The sequence below is a fragment of the Tachyglossus aculeatus genome, chromosome 7, assembly GCF_015852505.1.
Source record: "Tachyglossus aculeatus isolate mTacAcu1 chromosome 7, mTacAcu1.pri, whole genome shotgun sequence".
Classification (NCBI taxonomy): domain Eukaryota; kingdom Metazoa; phylum Chordata; class Mammalia; order Monotremata; family Tachyglossidae; genus Tachyglossus; species Tachyglossus aculeatus.
In genome coordinates this window covers 46,297,471-46,311,678 of record NC_052072.1, presented here as the reverse complement: position 1 = coordinate 46,311,678, position 14,208 = coordinate 46,297,471, and the positions used below count along the sequence as shown (strand labels likewise).

At 42.8% G+C, this 14,208-nt stretch overlaps 1 protein-coding gene across 24 annotated transcripts in view; it reads right to left on the bottom strand.

Moving 5' to 3' along the window:
- Window positions 1-14,208, bottom strand: part of KIF1A (kinesin family member 1A) — a 189,699-nt gene that overhangs the window by 67,756 nt on the left and 107,735 nt on the right. For all 24 annotated transcript variants that reach the window (XM_038749685.1, XM_038749687.1, XM_038749691.1 and 21 more), the window contains 4 exons: window positions 9,813-9,931; window positions 5,937-6,022; window positions 1,941-2,079; window positions 17-185 (listed from right to left, as the gene is read on the bottom strand). In XM_038749685.1, coding sequence (XP_038605613.1) covers window positions 17-185; window positions 1,941-2,079; window positions 5,937-6,022; window positions 9,813-9,931 — 513 coding nt within the window. The remainder of the gene's footprint in view (window positions 1-16; window positions 186-1,940; window positions 2,080-5,936; window positions 6,023-9,812; window positions 9,932-14,208) is intronic.

The window sequence follows — 14,208 nt, the reverse complement described above, 5'->3', positions numbered from 1 at the left end:
GAGAGTGATATCTCACTTGAACTGGCAGAAGATATCGGCATATTCTGCTGAGATACTGGAGGCCTGGAGGACGGTCACGCGGAAAGTGAAAATGCTTCCCAGCTTCAGGTGGTCTAGAGCTGCTTCCAACGGACTGTCCATGACATTTTTCTCAGGGCTATCCAAGAGAAGATCTTCAGGAGTCACTGAAATCAGAGAGCCAAATTTTGAGTACATAGCTCTATTTCTGTTCTTTAGCTCTTAGGCCCCTGACGTTTGAAGTCTATAGTGTAACTACTTCTGTTTTGTTTTTGTATCTGTGGATTTTATTCTTTTAATTATTTTATAGTGAAGGCAGGGATCATGTCTTCTTCTGTGATTCACCCTAGTGCTTACTCATGCTGTGTTCTCGTCTCTCCCACGAACGGCTTCTGGCTCACACCTTTCCTTTTGCGTGGAATTTCCTCCCCCTTCACATCTGGCATGTGCTAGGTCTCCCCATCTTCAAAGCCAACCTGAAATCACATCTCCTCCAGGAGGGCTTCCCCGATTAATTTATGTTCTCCCTACCTGATACCTCCACTTCAGCAGTTTGACATCTACTCTCCCAAATGCCTAGTTCAGTTCTTTGCACCTTGTAGGTGCTTAATAAATACTGCTTAATGGCTCAACCCAGCCATCTCCTCAAAATATGGTTCTGTGTTCCAGGTATCACGCTACGGAGATTTGCAGTCCATAGAGTTACTAAAATTGAGCAAGAAACACGGCCCCTGTTTTCAAAGAGCTTACAACTAAACAATAAAGCTTATAACCTAGAATCTTAGTACTTTTTGATGAAGTGGTGATGGTAACAGCAAAGAACCTCTAAGCATTCTTTATGTTTTCTATTTCATGCCTCATACTGGGCTCCTGAGAGGAGGGGCTTATTCCTAGGCTTAGAATGACTGGACTCTCCTTTCCTAAGAGTCCTTATTTTTATACAAGATTAGGATTAGAATCAGGGCCTTTAAACAACTGCCTCATAACTCTGCATGTTATATACAAGGGAAGAGAAGCAGCGTGGCCTAGTGGAAAGAGCAGCGGCTGGGGACTCAGAGGTCATGGGTTCTAATCTTAGCTCCACCACTTATCTGCTGTGTGATATTGAGCAAGTCACTTAACTTCTCTGGGCCTCAGATACCGCATCTGTAAATTGGGGATTAAGATTATGAACCCTATGTGGTATAGTGACTGTGTCCAACCTGATTTGCTGGTGTCCACCCCAGCTCTTAGTACCATATCTGGACCACAGTAAGTGCTTAACAAATTAACACAATTATTATTATTAATATTGTTATTATTCATTCATTCAATCTGCATTTATTGGGCGCTTACTGTGTGCAGAGCACTGGAGTAAGCACTTGGGAAGGACAAGTTGGCAACATATATTGTCGGGTCCCTACCCGACAATGGGCTTACAGTCTAGAAGGGGGAGACAGACACCAAGATAAGACAAAACATGTGGACAGGTGTCAAGTCATCAGAATAAACAGAAATAAAGCTGGATGCACACCATTAACACAATAAATAGAACAGTAAATATGTGTAAGTAAAATAAATAGAGTAATAAATTTGTACAAACATATATACAGGTGATGTGGGGAGGGGAAGGAGGTAGGGCGGGGGGGGGGGATGGGGAGGAGGAGAGGAAAAAGGGGGCTCAGTCTGGGAAGGCTTCCTGTATCTGAGAAATGGGGATTAAGACTGTGAGCCTCACATGGGACAAGGACTGTGTCCAATCTACTTACTTACCTTGTATCTACCGCTGTGCTTAGTACATTGCCTGGCATATAGTAAGCACATATCATTAAAAAAAAAGAGACTGGAGAGATGAAGAGTTGAATTTCTCAGTAGTTCCATGGCTCCCCCATGACTACCCTCTCCCTCCTGCACTCTGTATGTTGAGGGCATCCTCCCTTTACCTGCACAAGTATTATTGTTCACTTCATCCGCAGTAGGTCCTATGTCAGTGATCTGCCCTTGACCTTCAACAATGCGCAGCTCCTCCTGGGAAGTCCCCGAACGAGACATTCCAACCACGGGACAGGATTCAGACTGGAACTGCAAGAGATCAAAGACAAGTGGGAAAAGGAGAAACTGAGATCGGAATATCGGCAAGATGCTGCCCAGGGCCACAAGGAAAGACCTGCTGTATCTTCACAGGAGCAACTCTCCAATCTGAAGGGTAGAAGATTTGCCCGTGGACTTTTCCAGGTGTTAATTCCACTTTCTACCTCTCTAAGTTTCTGTAATTCAAACTGGGAGGTTCACCTAATCACCAAGAACCAGTCAAACGGGTCACTATCTTTATTATTACTCTCGGAAATCAATTGTCCTCATTTAGCTGGAACAGCGACAAGCCCCCAGCCACCGTGGCCAATTCTATTCTGAGGTCTTTAAAATGAGAAAAAAATGGGGAATAGAAGTTTCCATGGATAACCGTTCTCGAGCTTTCAGAGCTCATTTAGCAGCACAGCAATTACACAGTCATAGAATTCAATCTGTTCAAATGATAAATAGATCCACAAACCCAGCCGTCTTCTCAAAATATCGTTCTGTGTCCCAGATTTCACGCTATGGAGATTCGCAGGCCATAGAGTTACTAACATTATGGGCTCCCAGTGAATTAATCACATCAGCTACTACATGATTTTCTTCCTGGAGCCATTTCAAGACCAATACACACCTTTTAACATTAATACTTCTTAAAGACAAGGATGAGTAACCTGCAATATTAGAAATGGGCCGAGAAAGATTCTCCAAATCAACTGCTGCGATACTAGACTTTCATTCTAGACTGTGAGCCCGTTGTTGGGGAGGGACCGTCTCTATATGTTGCCGACTTGTACTTCCCAAGTGCTTAGTACAGTGCTCTGCACATGGTAAGCGCTCCATAAATATGATTTTTGAACCATTTGAACCATTTCCAAGCCTTGGTGTTCCTTCTCAGTGGTTCAGGGGACCATGGGCACAGGACATGCCTGTTGCAGAATAATAGCAGGAAGATATCCGTACTAAACCTCTATCAGTCCAGGGAAGACAATGTAGTCATCTCTGGAACTGCTCACGGAGAAGGTTTATGCATGCTAGCATCAAAACGCAAATCTCTTGAGAAAAATATCACTGCATACTATTGACAAAAAACCAGAGGAATCAATTCTGCTTACATCCTCAGAAGATCTATTTCCTTGAGGAGAGGTCCCTGTGTGTTCCCACATATGATCATCAAAATAAAGGAGGAATTTGTTCATCTTGCAGGATTCTCTGATGAACAGGGAATAAGGGGAGGAGTCTGGGAAGCATGTGGAAGTTTGGTTTTCTTGGTTTAGAAAAGGTACAAAGCTTTGCTACCAAGGTGTACATTTACCTGATGATGCTGGGTTGGTACAGCCTGACAGGAGGGGTCAGTGGGCTACTTGAATAAAGAGGATCTGCCATGATCCTGGCATATGTTTCCAGTGCTCTGCACACAGTAAGCACTCAATAAATACGTTTGAATGAATATGTTTCCTTTGGCAAAAGTTACCTTGTGGATCGATCCTGTTATTCAACAAGGTAGTGGTAACAGTGAGAGAAAATTCCTCTCAGTGTGAAAAAAATATATTCAAAAGAAACACTAAGATTCACCTCTGGGGTGGTAATGGTCATTTGCTATTAGCGTACTTTTCTTTTTCTTTCTTGTTTTTTTTTTTTTCTCCAAAAAGGTTGGGAAATGAAAAAAGAGCAAGGAAGGAGCCCTAACAACTGTAGGAAGGAAGGAATAGTTGTTTATTTTGTATGGATCTTACACATACAAAAGCATTTCTTGACCATGCAGGAAAACGGCTAAAGACATGGACAAGAGATTTTCTTAGCTCAAAATCCTGAAAACTGAAGCATAGAAAATTGATTTTATTAATCATTATGGATCTCAACTCCTACTGTTCCCATCAGTCTGTCTAAATATTATTCATATCAGTATGTTATTAATGAAGAAAATATCCCTAGCTGATTGATATATTACAGGGAGCATTATTATTATTATCATTATTATTAGGCAGTCCAGTCTTTGGTCTTAGGGCACAGTTGGTTTCTGAAAACTGAAACTTCAAAGCATGTCTTGGAAATTGGAGCCAATTTTCCCATAGGAAAAATTTTAGAAATGTGTGATTGATTCCTGAACCAAGGTCAGTTACTCCTTTTTTACCAAAATTACTCAGGATTGTATTCTCACTCTATTATGAATAACGTAGCTACATTAGTGTATTTCTCACTCTATTATGAATAACATAGCTACATTAGTGTATTTGTATTGATTCAGAGAGGTGCTATAATAGGGTAGCCAATTTATATTTCATAGCAAATAATATGATGACAGTCCCTAATGGTCCCTCTTGGTGATGAGGTAACTAGAACTTCCAACCCCTCATCTACTTTAAACTCCTTCCCACCAGCCAACCTGGTTTTTCAAACTGCTTCCATATTTCCCTGTGGCCCCTTCAAATCCCTGCTCCTTTTCACCAGGGCTAATGCTGGAAAGGAGGCTAGCGTGGGACCATCAAAGCAAATGTGTTTTAGAGCTGAAACCAGCTATAAATTTGGAAATGTTTTCAATGCTGCCCACTGAAACTCAATTCCTAAGTCCGTGAGTGCCTTCACACGAGAAGCAGCGCGGCTCAGCGGAAAGAGCCCGAGCTTTGGAGTCAGAGGTCATGGGTTCAAATCCCGGCTCCGCCAATTGTCAGCTGTGTGACTTTGGGCAAGTCACTTGACTTCTCTGGGCCTCAGTTACCTCATCTGTAAAATGCGGATTAAGACTGTGAGCCCCCCGTGGGACAACCTGATCAGCTTGTAACCTCCACAGCGCTTAGAACAGTGCTTGGCACATAGTAAGCATTAATAAATGCCATTAAAAAAAGTAGTATTGTAAATTTAAAGGAGATAAAGGGTGAATTCATTACAAGCATTCACCAGCATTTGAGAATATACACGTACACACAACAATATAATGATAAGAGGAGAAGCAGTGTGGTCTAGTGCAGCAGATGGACCAGGGTTCTACATCCGACTCCACCACTTTTTTGCTGTGTGACCTTGGGGAAGTCCCTGTCCTTCTCTGTGCTTCAGCTACCTCATCTGAAAAACTGGGACATGGACTGTGACCAACCTTGTATCTACCCTAGCGCTTAGTACAGTGCCCGGCACACAGTGAGTGCTTAACAAATACCACAAATGATAATTATAATAACTGTGGTATTTGTTAAGTGCTTTACTATGTGTCGAACATTATTCTCAGCCCTGAGGTAGATACAGTGTAAGCATTTCAGACACAGTCTCTGCCCTACATGGGGCTCACAATCTAAGTGGGAGGGAGAGCCGGGATTGAATCCTCATTTTGCAGATGAAGAAACTGAGGCACAGAGGAGTTAAGTGATTTGCCCAAGGTCACACAGCAGACGAGTGATGGAGCCAGGGTTAGATCAGATTACCTTGTATCTATCCCAGTGTTTAGTATGGTGCTTGGCACATAGTAATCACTTAACAATTACCACAATTATTATTATTACTCCAATATTGTTCTTCACAACCCCAAGCACATTTATTTTTCCTGTTTGCTAAACAGAAAACACTATGTTTCCTCAAAAACGTTTCAATGAATAATACATTATCTATAACGTTAACTTCTGTAAATTATGACTTTTCTCCAAACTTTTCAGCTCAACTTCTTTGTCATCGTACTAGCCCTCAGCAGCGACTTGCTACTTGGTGACTTTGGGGTGGACAAGGATATATCTTTAGAAGGGAAATTTCAGTTCCATTTTAATAAGTTCAAGAAGAGAAATTGAGATGAAAAAAGAGAGGCTCTTTATGGTATCAGTTAAAAAAACTAGAGAGAAAGAAAGCACAGGTACTTGCTCAGAACACATTTCATATTGTACCTTTTCAAAATGTTGATCATCAAAGGAAATTTTGGCCGTTCCTGACTGCCGGACACCTGAGCCATAATCTGGGGCTTCTTCATCCGCTGAAAGAAGAAATTCAACCCTGTTATGCCTCTGTTCACAGTCCTCTGGTGATATACCATCTTGATATACCTTGATCCTTGATCTGGATCAAGGAATCCTATTTCCCTTTTGAACTGTAAACTCATGGAGAGCAGGGAGAGATCTGTTTCTGAATGCGTAGCCCCACAGCCTAATGTAGCAGTAGGAACCCCACGGTTGCTCCATTTAAAAAGTCAGTCAATAAATACTTGACTGACTGAGCCTGTGTCTTAAAGGTAGGCGACATTGGCAAGGATTTAATCCTCATCGAGAAGGAAGGAGACACGACAATTCTGCAATGGTCAACGTGTGTCCATTTGTTCAACAGGTAGGTATATGCTAATATTGTATAAAGGGTCCCTGAGAAAAAACAATGAAACATAAACTCCCCTCCCTTAGTCCCTGCGGCTCTTTAAACTCTATTTTTAAACTCTACTGTCTCTCTCTTTCTGTCTCTCTATATAAATATATTTATAAAAATAACTGTAACGTCTGCTTCCTCTGCTTGACTATAAGCTCCTCAAGGGTGAGGATCTTATCAACAACTCCATTGTATTCTTTCAAGCCCTTAGTTTGGTGGTCTGCACAGAGAAGGTGATTACTAAATACCATTGGTATATAAAATTGAAGGCTGTCAGTTATCACACAACTATATCTGGTGAGCATTTTCAGCCTTTTCATTCATTCAATCATATTTATTGAGCACTTACTGTTTGCAGAGCACAATACTAAGCCTTTAAGTTGGTGCCTCAAACTTCTGGCCATTTAAATTTTAAGTAATTAACATTTATTGGTGATATTCTGAGGTAGCCTACAGAAAAATAACTAGAAAGTAATTTCATTTTTGGATGATATGATTTGTATTCCAGATGGCTCCATCCTAGTCCAAGGTTTGGCTCATTAAAGATGCATATCATGTGATTATTATGTTAATTGTTGTTGTTATCCCTTATGTGTTCATATCAAGTTTGTTCTTTCAGTTGGCTCCTGATGCTTTTCAAGTCTTTATAATTACTTCTGAGGGATTTAATTTTACTTAGTCTATTCAATTTTACATTAGGGACTTATATAGATGGAAAAGAGCCATCTGTACCAAACTTCACACTGTCGTGCTAATTCATAGTAAGGAATCATTTGATATGATGGACTTAAAATATTTATTATAGGAGCTGAAAAATTAAGTACTTCATAAATCAATGCAGATTAATTGAGCTGGATTTTTCAGTGGAGAGGGTTTTGCTCTGTCAAGATACCCTGACTTTTGTTGTGGTATATAGCTTTCAACAGGTGATCCGGCTCTGTCGCAAAGAGCCAAGTCTTAGAAAGCTTGAATTCCCATAGCTTATGAATTTGAAGGCTATAGAGCCAGAATGGGGTTATGGGGTCTACTTTAGCAAATGCACAAAGTGAATCATTTGGGAAGCTGGGAATTCTATTAATTAATAGTTGGCAAATTTATTACTCTTTCTGTCATTATGCTGCTCACTCAGCTGGTGGAAATGTGCACTTTATTGACCTAATGGACCCCCGTAAACTAGGATTCATTCATTCATTCAATCGTATTTATTGAGCACTTACTGTGTGCAGAGCACTGTACTAAGCGCTTGGGAGTATCACCCATCTGTCTGCTTTCCCAAGTGCTCCGTTGTCACGGTGCTTTTCCTAGAGGGAAGATCTCTAGGACTTTCAATAGCTTGCTAAGGAGAAGGCCCATTTTTAGAGATTTGAGTTACATGTCAATCTGAGCCAGGGTGATCCTCTGTGGATCAAAGTATGGAAGAAGATTGAATCTTCTGCAGAGCACACTATCCCTTCCAAGTCAGGGAAGGAAAAGGTTTGCACATAGTAAGCGCTTAATAAATGCCATTATTATTAAAGAGCCATTGGTGGTTGAGGGAAAAGTCCTGGGCATCTTGGTGGCTTCAAGTCTTAGGCAAAGGTGACATAGTAATCATGAGTCTCCTGTTTATCTGTCACCACTTCCCCTCTTTTTTGTTTTGAGATGGTGAGCCCTCTGAGAGGCCGGGGTCATGTCTAATTCCCTCCTATCCTAGCCAGCACTTAGTACACTGCTCTTCACATAGTAAGTGCTTAATATGCAACCGATCAATCATATTTATTGAACGTTTACTGTGTGCCAAGCATTGTACTCTGCACTTGGGCGAGTGTGATATAACAGAGTTGGTAGACACATTCCCTACCCACGCTGAGCTTTCAGTCTGCAGACAGACATTAATATAAATGAATAAATTGTTGCTGTGTACGCAAGCGCTCTGGGGCTGAGGGAGAGGTGAATAAAGGGTGAAAATCCAAGTACGAAGGCAATGCAGATGGGAGTGGTTGAAGAGGAAATGAGGTCTTTAGTCGGGGAAGGCCTCTTGGAAGAGATGTGCCTTCAGTAAGACTTTACATGGGAAACATGATCACTCTTCCCACTTTTAAAGAGGGAGGGCGTTCCAGGCCGGAGACAGGTTAATCAATCAATCAATCATATTAATTGAGTGCATACTGTGTATAGAGCATTTGTACTAAATACTTGGGGGAGTGCAATATAGCAATAAAACAGGGTTGATAGACGTTCCCTGCCACAGTGAGCTCACAATAAATAATGTAAACATAATAATAAATACTATAACTATTACTATCTGGGGCCTCACTCCACCAGGGCCTCCTGCTGGGTCTAGAGGGAGTGAAGGAGGCTAATCTGAGAGTCCTCTTCCTATCTGTCCCCCCCTTCTTTACCTTCTCCCTCCCAGCTATCATTGGGTCCCCCTGAGTGAGTTCACTCACCTCGTGGCCTGCCCTAAAGAATGAGGACAAAAAGGAAAGTTGGAAATTGTAAGTGAGGCCTGACCCTTTTTTAAGGTGAAGTGGTGCGAAATCGAAAGGTTTACTTTCAAATGGGGGTCTTTTAGCCAAATAGCCGCCTTGGAATGTGATTATTCATTCATTCAATCGTATTTATTGAGCGCTGACTTTGTGCAGAGCACTGTACTAAGAGCTTGGGAAGTACAAGTCGGCAACATATAGAGATGGTCCCTACCCAATAATGGGCTCCCGGTCTAGAAAGGGGAGACAGACAACAAAGCAAAACATGTAGATAGGGGTCAAAATCGACAGAACAAATAGAATTAAAGCTCTATGCACATCATTAACAAAATAAATAGAATAGTAAATATGTACAAGTACAGTATGTACAATATGTGGAGAAGCAGCGTGGCTCAGTGGAAAGAGACCGGGCTTTGGAGTCAGAGGTCATGGGTTCAAATCCCGGCTCTGCCAACTGTCAGCTGTGTGAGTTTGGGCAAGTCACTTCACTTCTTTGGGCCTCAGTTCCCTCATCTGTAAAATGGGGATGAAGACTGTGAGCCCCTCGTGGGACAACCTGATTACCTTGTATCTACCTGATTACCTTGTATCTATATGTTGCCAACTTGTACTTTCCAAGTGCTTAGTACAGTGCTCTGCACACAGTAAGCGCTCAATAAATACGATTGATTGATTGATTACACCAGCGCTTAGAATAGTGCTTTGCACATAGTCAGCGCTTAACAAATACCAACATTATTATTATTAAGTCACTTCACTTCTCTGGGCCTCAGTTACTCATCTGGCCCGGGGGACTACCCACTCTGTTACAGTGTGCTCTTCCAAGCACTTAGGATGGTGCTCTGCACACGGTAAAGCGCTTGCTAAGTGGTCCAAGGAGCAATTGAGAACGTGAGCCTCACCGCCCTGCCTTTGCCAAGAGGAACGCGGCCCTCCAGATACCTGAGATAGCCTGGACAGCCACCCGGAGGAATCCTTTAACTTCGCCCTTCTCGCTGACGATGGCCACGCGGTGAACGAGGGGCACGGGGTAGAGCAGGTTGCTGAGGTACACGAACGCCCTGCAAAAGAACCAGATGAGTTCCACCCCGGGGCCTCCAAACACGTGCCCTGGCAGACGGCAGACGGCATCACAGTTCACCGCTCACATCACAACATGGTGCTGCAAAGCAAAACTAAAGAAAGGCAGCCAGGGCCAGCCGGAGGGGGACGAGGGGGAGGCGACAGGGAGGGGCTCAGGCGGGCTGAGATTGGGCCGGTGGGAAGCGGAGCTACAGTCAGTCAGTCTCCTGGGCCTCTCGATGACGTGAAAGCGGTAATGAGTTAGCGGACGCTAGCGTACCTCTCGGTCTTTGGTCTCCCGTGGGGAGGGGAGAAGGGAGGGGGTTGCGATGGTGGAAGCTAGAAAAAGGACCTCTCGTTGTGGAGAACTGGAAAACTAGTCAAAAAGTTGCTTTGAGTCCTCTTGCTGTAGATTAAATCCAGAGTGGGGAAGGGGTGGGGGAGGAGAGGGGCACGGACTAGGGAGGAGAGGGTGGGTTAGGTGGAAAAGACAGAAAGGGAATAGAGAAGAAGAGAAAGAGAAGGAAGAGTGAGGTGAGAGGCAGAGAGAGAGAGAGGAGGAAGGGTGAGAGGGAGAGAGAAATCGAGACAGAGGAAAGGGAGTTGCACAGTTATAGCATGGAACTTCCGCCTCCGAAGGGATAGAGACAGAGACCTGTTCAAAATTTGAGGAAGAAAGACCTTCAGAGTTGGGCTTTTAGCCTGCTTCAAGAAAGACCCGATAGCTTCCACTAGAATTCAGGACTCCCTTGGGGGACCCCAGGAGAATTAAGAGAAAACTCCATTCCAATCGCAATTGAGACATGAGCGTCACTTGATTTCTCCTATGCTTATTATTGTCTCCATTGACAGGCAGATTCCTGGTGGGAAGGGAAACTTTGGATGATAATCAGAAGGCTTTGCCTTTGCCCCAAGCAGAACTTCTAGAATGAACTCGAAATTTGGTTTCCTTGGCTAATTAATAGGCTACCGGGTCTCTGCTCAGGTCATCCAAGTGCAAACAACAGAAGGGGTGAAATGAGTCCCTCATCTACATTAATGGTGAATTCAGACATCAGTTCATCAAAATAATTTCCTTAATTATCAGAGAAGGCAAGGAAAAAGTGAATCTGCAACTTTAGCGTCTGCTATTCTCCTGGAGAATGATTCGCATAAAGCAGGAAAATGTCTTGGCTGGCTTTGGGTAAAAATCCACCATTTTAAGCACAACTCTAGCAGCTGTTTTCCTCCTGCTGATCCAGCAGTTGCCTCAGTATTAGCCAGAAGACGATGATGATGATGATTATTGCATTTGTTTAGCCCTTTGTGTCAAGCACTGTTTAGATCTTAATGAATCAGGCTGGGCACAATCCCTGTCCTACATGGGGTTCGCAGCTGAAGTAGGAGAAAGAACGGATATTAAATCCCCATTTCACAGATGAGGAAACGGAGGCTTGGAGAAGTTAAGAGACGTCCTTCAAGTCATGCGGCAGATACTCTGACTTTCAAGCCCATGCTCTTTCCACTAGGCCATGCTGATCCATCAGTGGTCACATTCTGCAGCTCTTGGTGACGTAGCCAAATATTCCGTATTCCTTTATACGGCGATATATCAGAGGAAGTCACCCTGATTAATCCTCCCACCTCCTTGTCAGTCCATTAATCACCCTCTTCAGCATTTACGTATTAGCTACTCATTCATTCGATTGCACCTTCTTTCTATCTATTACCTCATTCTTATCCTTGCTTATCTTATCTTTGATAATTATTATCTACTGTCTCTGCCACAGACCTCTTAGGGGCCAGAGATCATGTTTTCTTATAACTTTTTTATGTTCCCCAGGTGCCTATACAATGTTCTGTACTCAATCCATCAATTAACGGTATTTATTGAGCGCTCTGTGCAGAACACTTTGCAAATGTAATAAAATATAGCTGATACTGATACTAATAACCTGTAACACACTAAAGAAACAGAAGAGCAGGGAAATCTATCAATCAATGGTCGTTTTTGAGCATTTACTGTGTACAGAGCATGGTACAAAGCTCTTGAGAAAGTACAATATAACAGTTGGTGGACACATTCCCGGCCCTCAAGGTGTTTTAACCTAGAAGGAAATGAACGACTGCAAAGACAGCACCAACTCCCAATTTCCCTGAATTTTGGGGGCTCTGTCCTTCATTGGGGAGAAATTCTGAATTCCAAAGAGACATTCTGTGTCTTCCAACTCTGTTGTATTGTACTCTCCTAAGCATTTAGTATAGTGCTCTGCAGACGGTAACCTCTCAAGAAATACGACTGATTATTTGATTGATTCAGTGGTATCCTTAAATGCCCCCTCCCATCCTCCCTCACACCATCCCCATTCCCCAGAGCCATATACAGGACTTAATTTCAATATTTAAATTATAGTCACTGTGGTGTCTCTGAGTTAAAGCCAATTCGTGTACTGAAGAAGTCTCCATTTGGAAATATTTGTTCATTTTGGATAGAGCGCTTAGGCTCTCAAGGCTCTTAGGAGAGAAGAGATTAACAGTGAAACAGTGGGTAACACTTGAAGTTCCAATATTGCGTCAGTCACCTCCCTTTTCCTTTCAAAACAAAATCGTCTCTACGGGGAATAGACACTTATGTAGAATCGATGGGGGAACGCTCTGAAAATCACATCTCCTCAAAGAGGCCTTCCCTGACTAAGCCCTCATTTTCCCTATCAGCCCTCCCTTCTACGTTGCCTATAAACTTGGCTGTGTAGCCCGTAAGCACTTTGATACTCACCGCAGCCCTTCAGCACTTATGTATATATCCTTATAACTCTTCCATTTCCCCTATCTGCAATTTATTTTAATTCCTGTCTCCCCCGTAGACTATAAATTCCTTGTGGGCAGGCTTCACGTCTACCAAATCTATTAGCTGATACGTTCCAAGAGCTTAATACAGTTCTCTGCCTCCAGTAAGTGCTCAATAAATAAGTTCAGTTAGTTCTCTCCCGTTTTGGACTGTAAGCCCGGTGTGGGCAGGGATTGTTTCTATGGCTGAATTGTACTTTCCAAGTGCTTAGCACAGTGCTCTGCACACAGTAAGTGCTCAATAAATCTGATTGCATGAATGAGCAAATGAATAAATACCACTGATTGGGTAGCGCAATATGTCAATCACCTAATGGGTGATGTCAGCCCCAGATGAAACTTTTGGAAATTTGTCCCATTTTCACCCTAATCCTTTTAACCCCCAATTCCCTTTCTAAGAGACACCTACCAGAAAAACAAGAGCGTGCTGCCCTAAATGGCTAGTAGCTATTGATATCCCTAGGAACGTAGCTGTCATATATTATCTATATTAGTGTCTGAATCCCCCTCTAGACTGTAAACTGACTGTTAATATGTTTTGTTTTGTTCTCTGTCTCCCCCTTCTAGACTGTGAGCCCACTGTTGGGTAGGGACCATCTCTAGATGTTGCCAACTTGTACTTCCCAAGCGCTTAGTACAGTGCTGTGCACACAGTAAGCGCTCAATAAATATGATTGAAGGAATGAATGAATTTGAGCAGGGAACATGTCTACCAATTCTAAGTCACTCTCCCAAGTGTTTAGTAGCGCGCTCTGCACACAGTAAGGGTTCAATAAATCTGGTTGATTGACTGATTGATACCCAGGAGAGAAAAGAGAGTAGGGGCTGATTTTATTGCTCATTTCTTCTAGCCTTATATCTTTTAGGCTACCTTTTAGAGAAGCAGCGTGACTCAGTGGAAAGAGCCCGGGCTTTGGAGTCAGAGGTCAGGGGTTCAAATCCCAGCTCTACCAATTGTCAGCTGTGTGACTTTGGGCAAGTCACTTCACTTCTCTGTGCCTCAGTTACCTCATCTGTAAAATGGGGATGAAGACTGCGAGCCCCCCGTGGGACAACCTGATCACCTTGTAACCTCCCCAGCGCTTAGAATGGTGCTTTGCACATAGTAAGCACTTAATAAATACCATTATTATTATTATTATTTTAGTCTTATTGCTACTGGTATTATGACACGCTCACTGTGACTGTTTCTACCCTTTGAGTCCCCTGTACTTTGGTTTTTAGGTCTTCTTCAGATTTTAGATTTTGATAGTGAGTGAGTTGGATTTCTTCAATGGCCTTCTTGACATCGGGACGTGGTAAGACTATAATAACAGATGAGGAATCTGGGACTTCATAGCATTTGTAAGGACACAGCATCGAGAATGGAACTGAAACAGTTTCGCTCTGCTTAAAAATGTGCAATTACAGGCTAGGATTTTTCTGTTCAGTAACAGGGAGACTCAAGAGC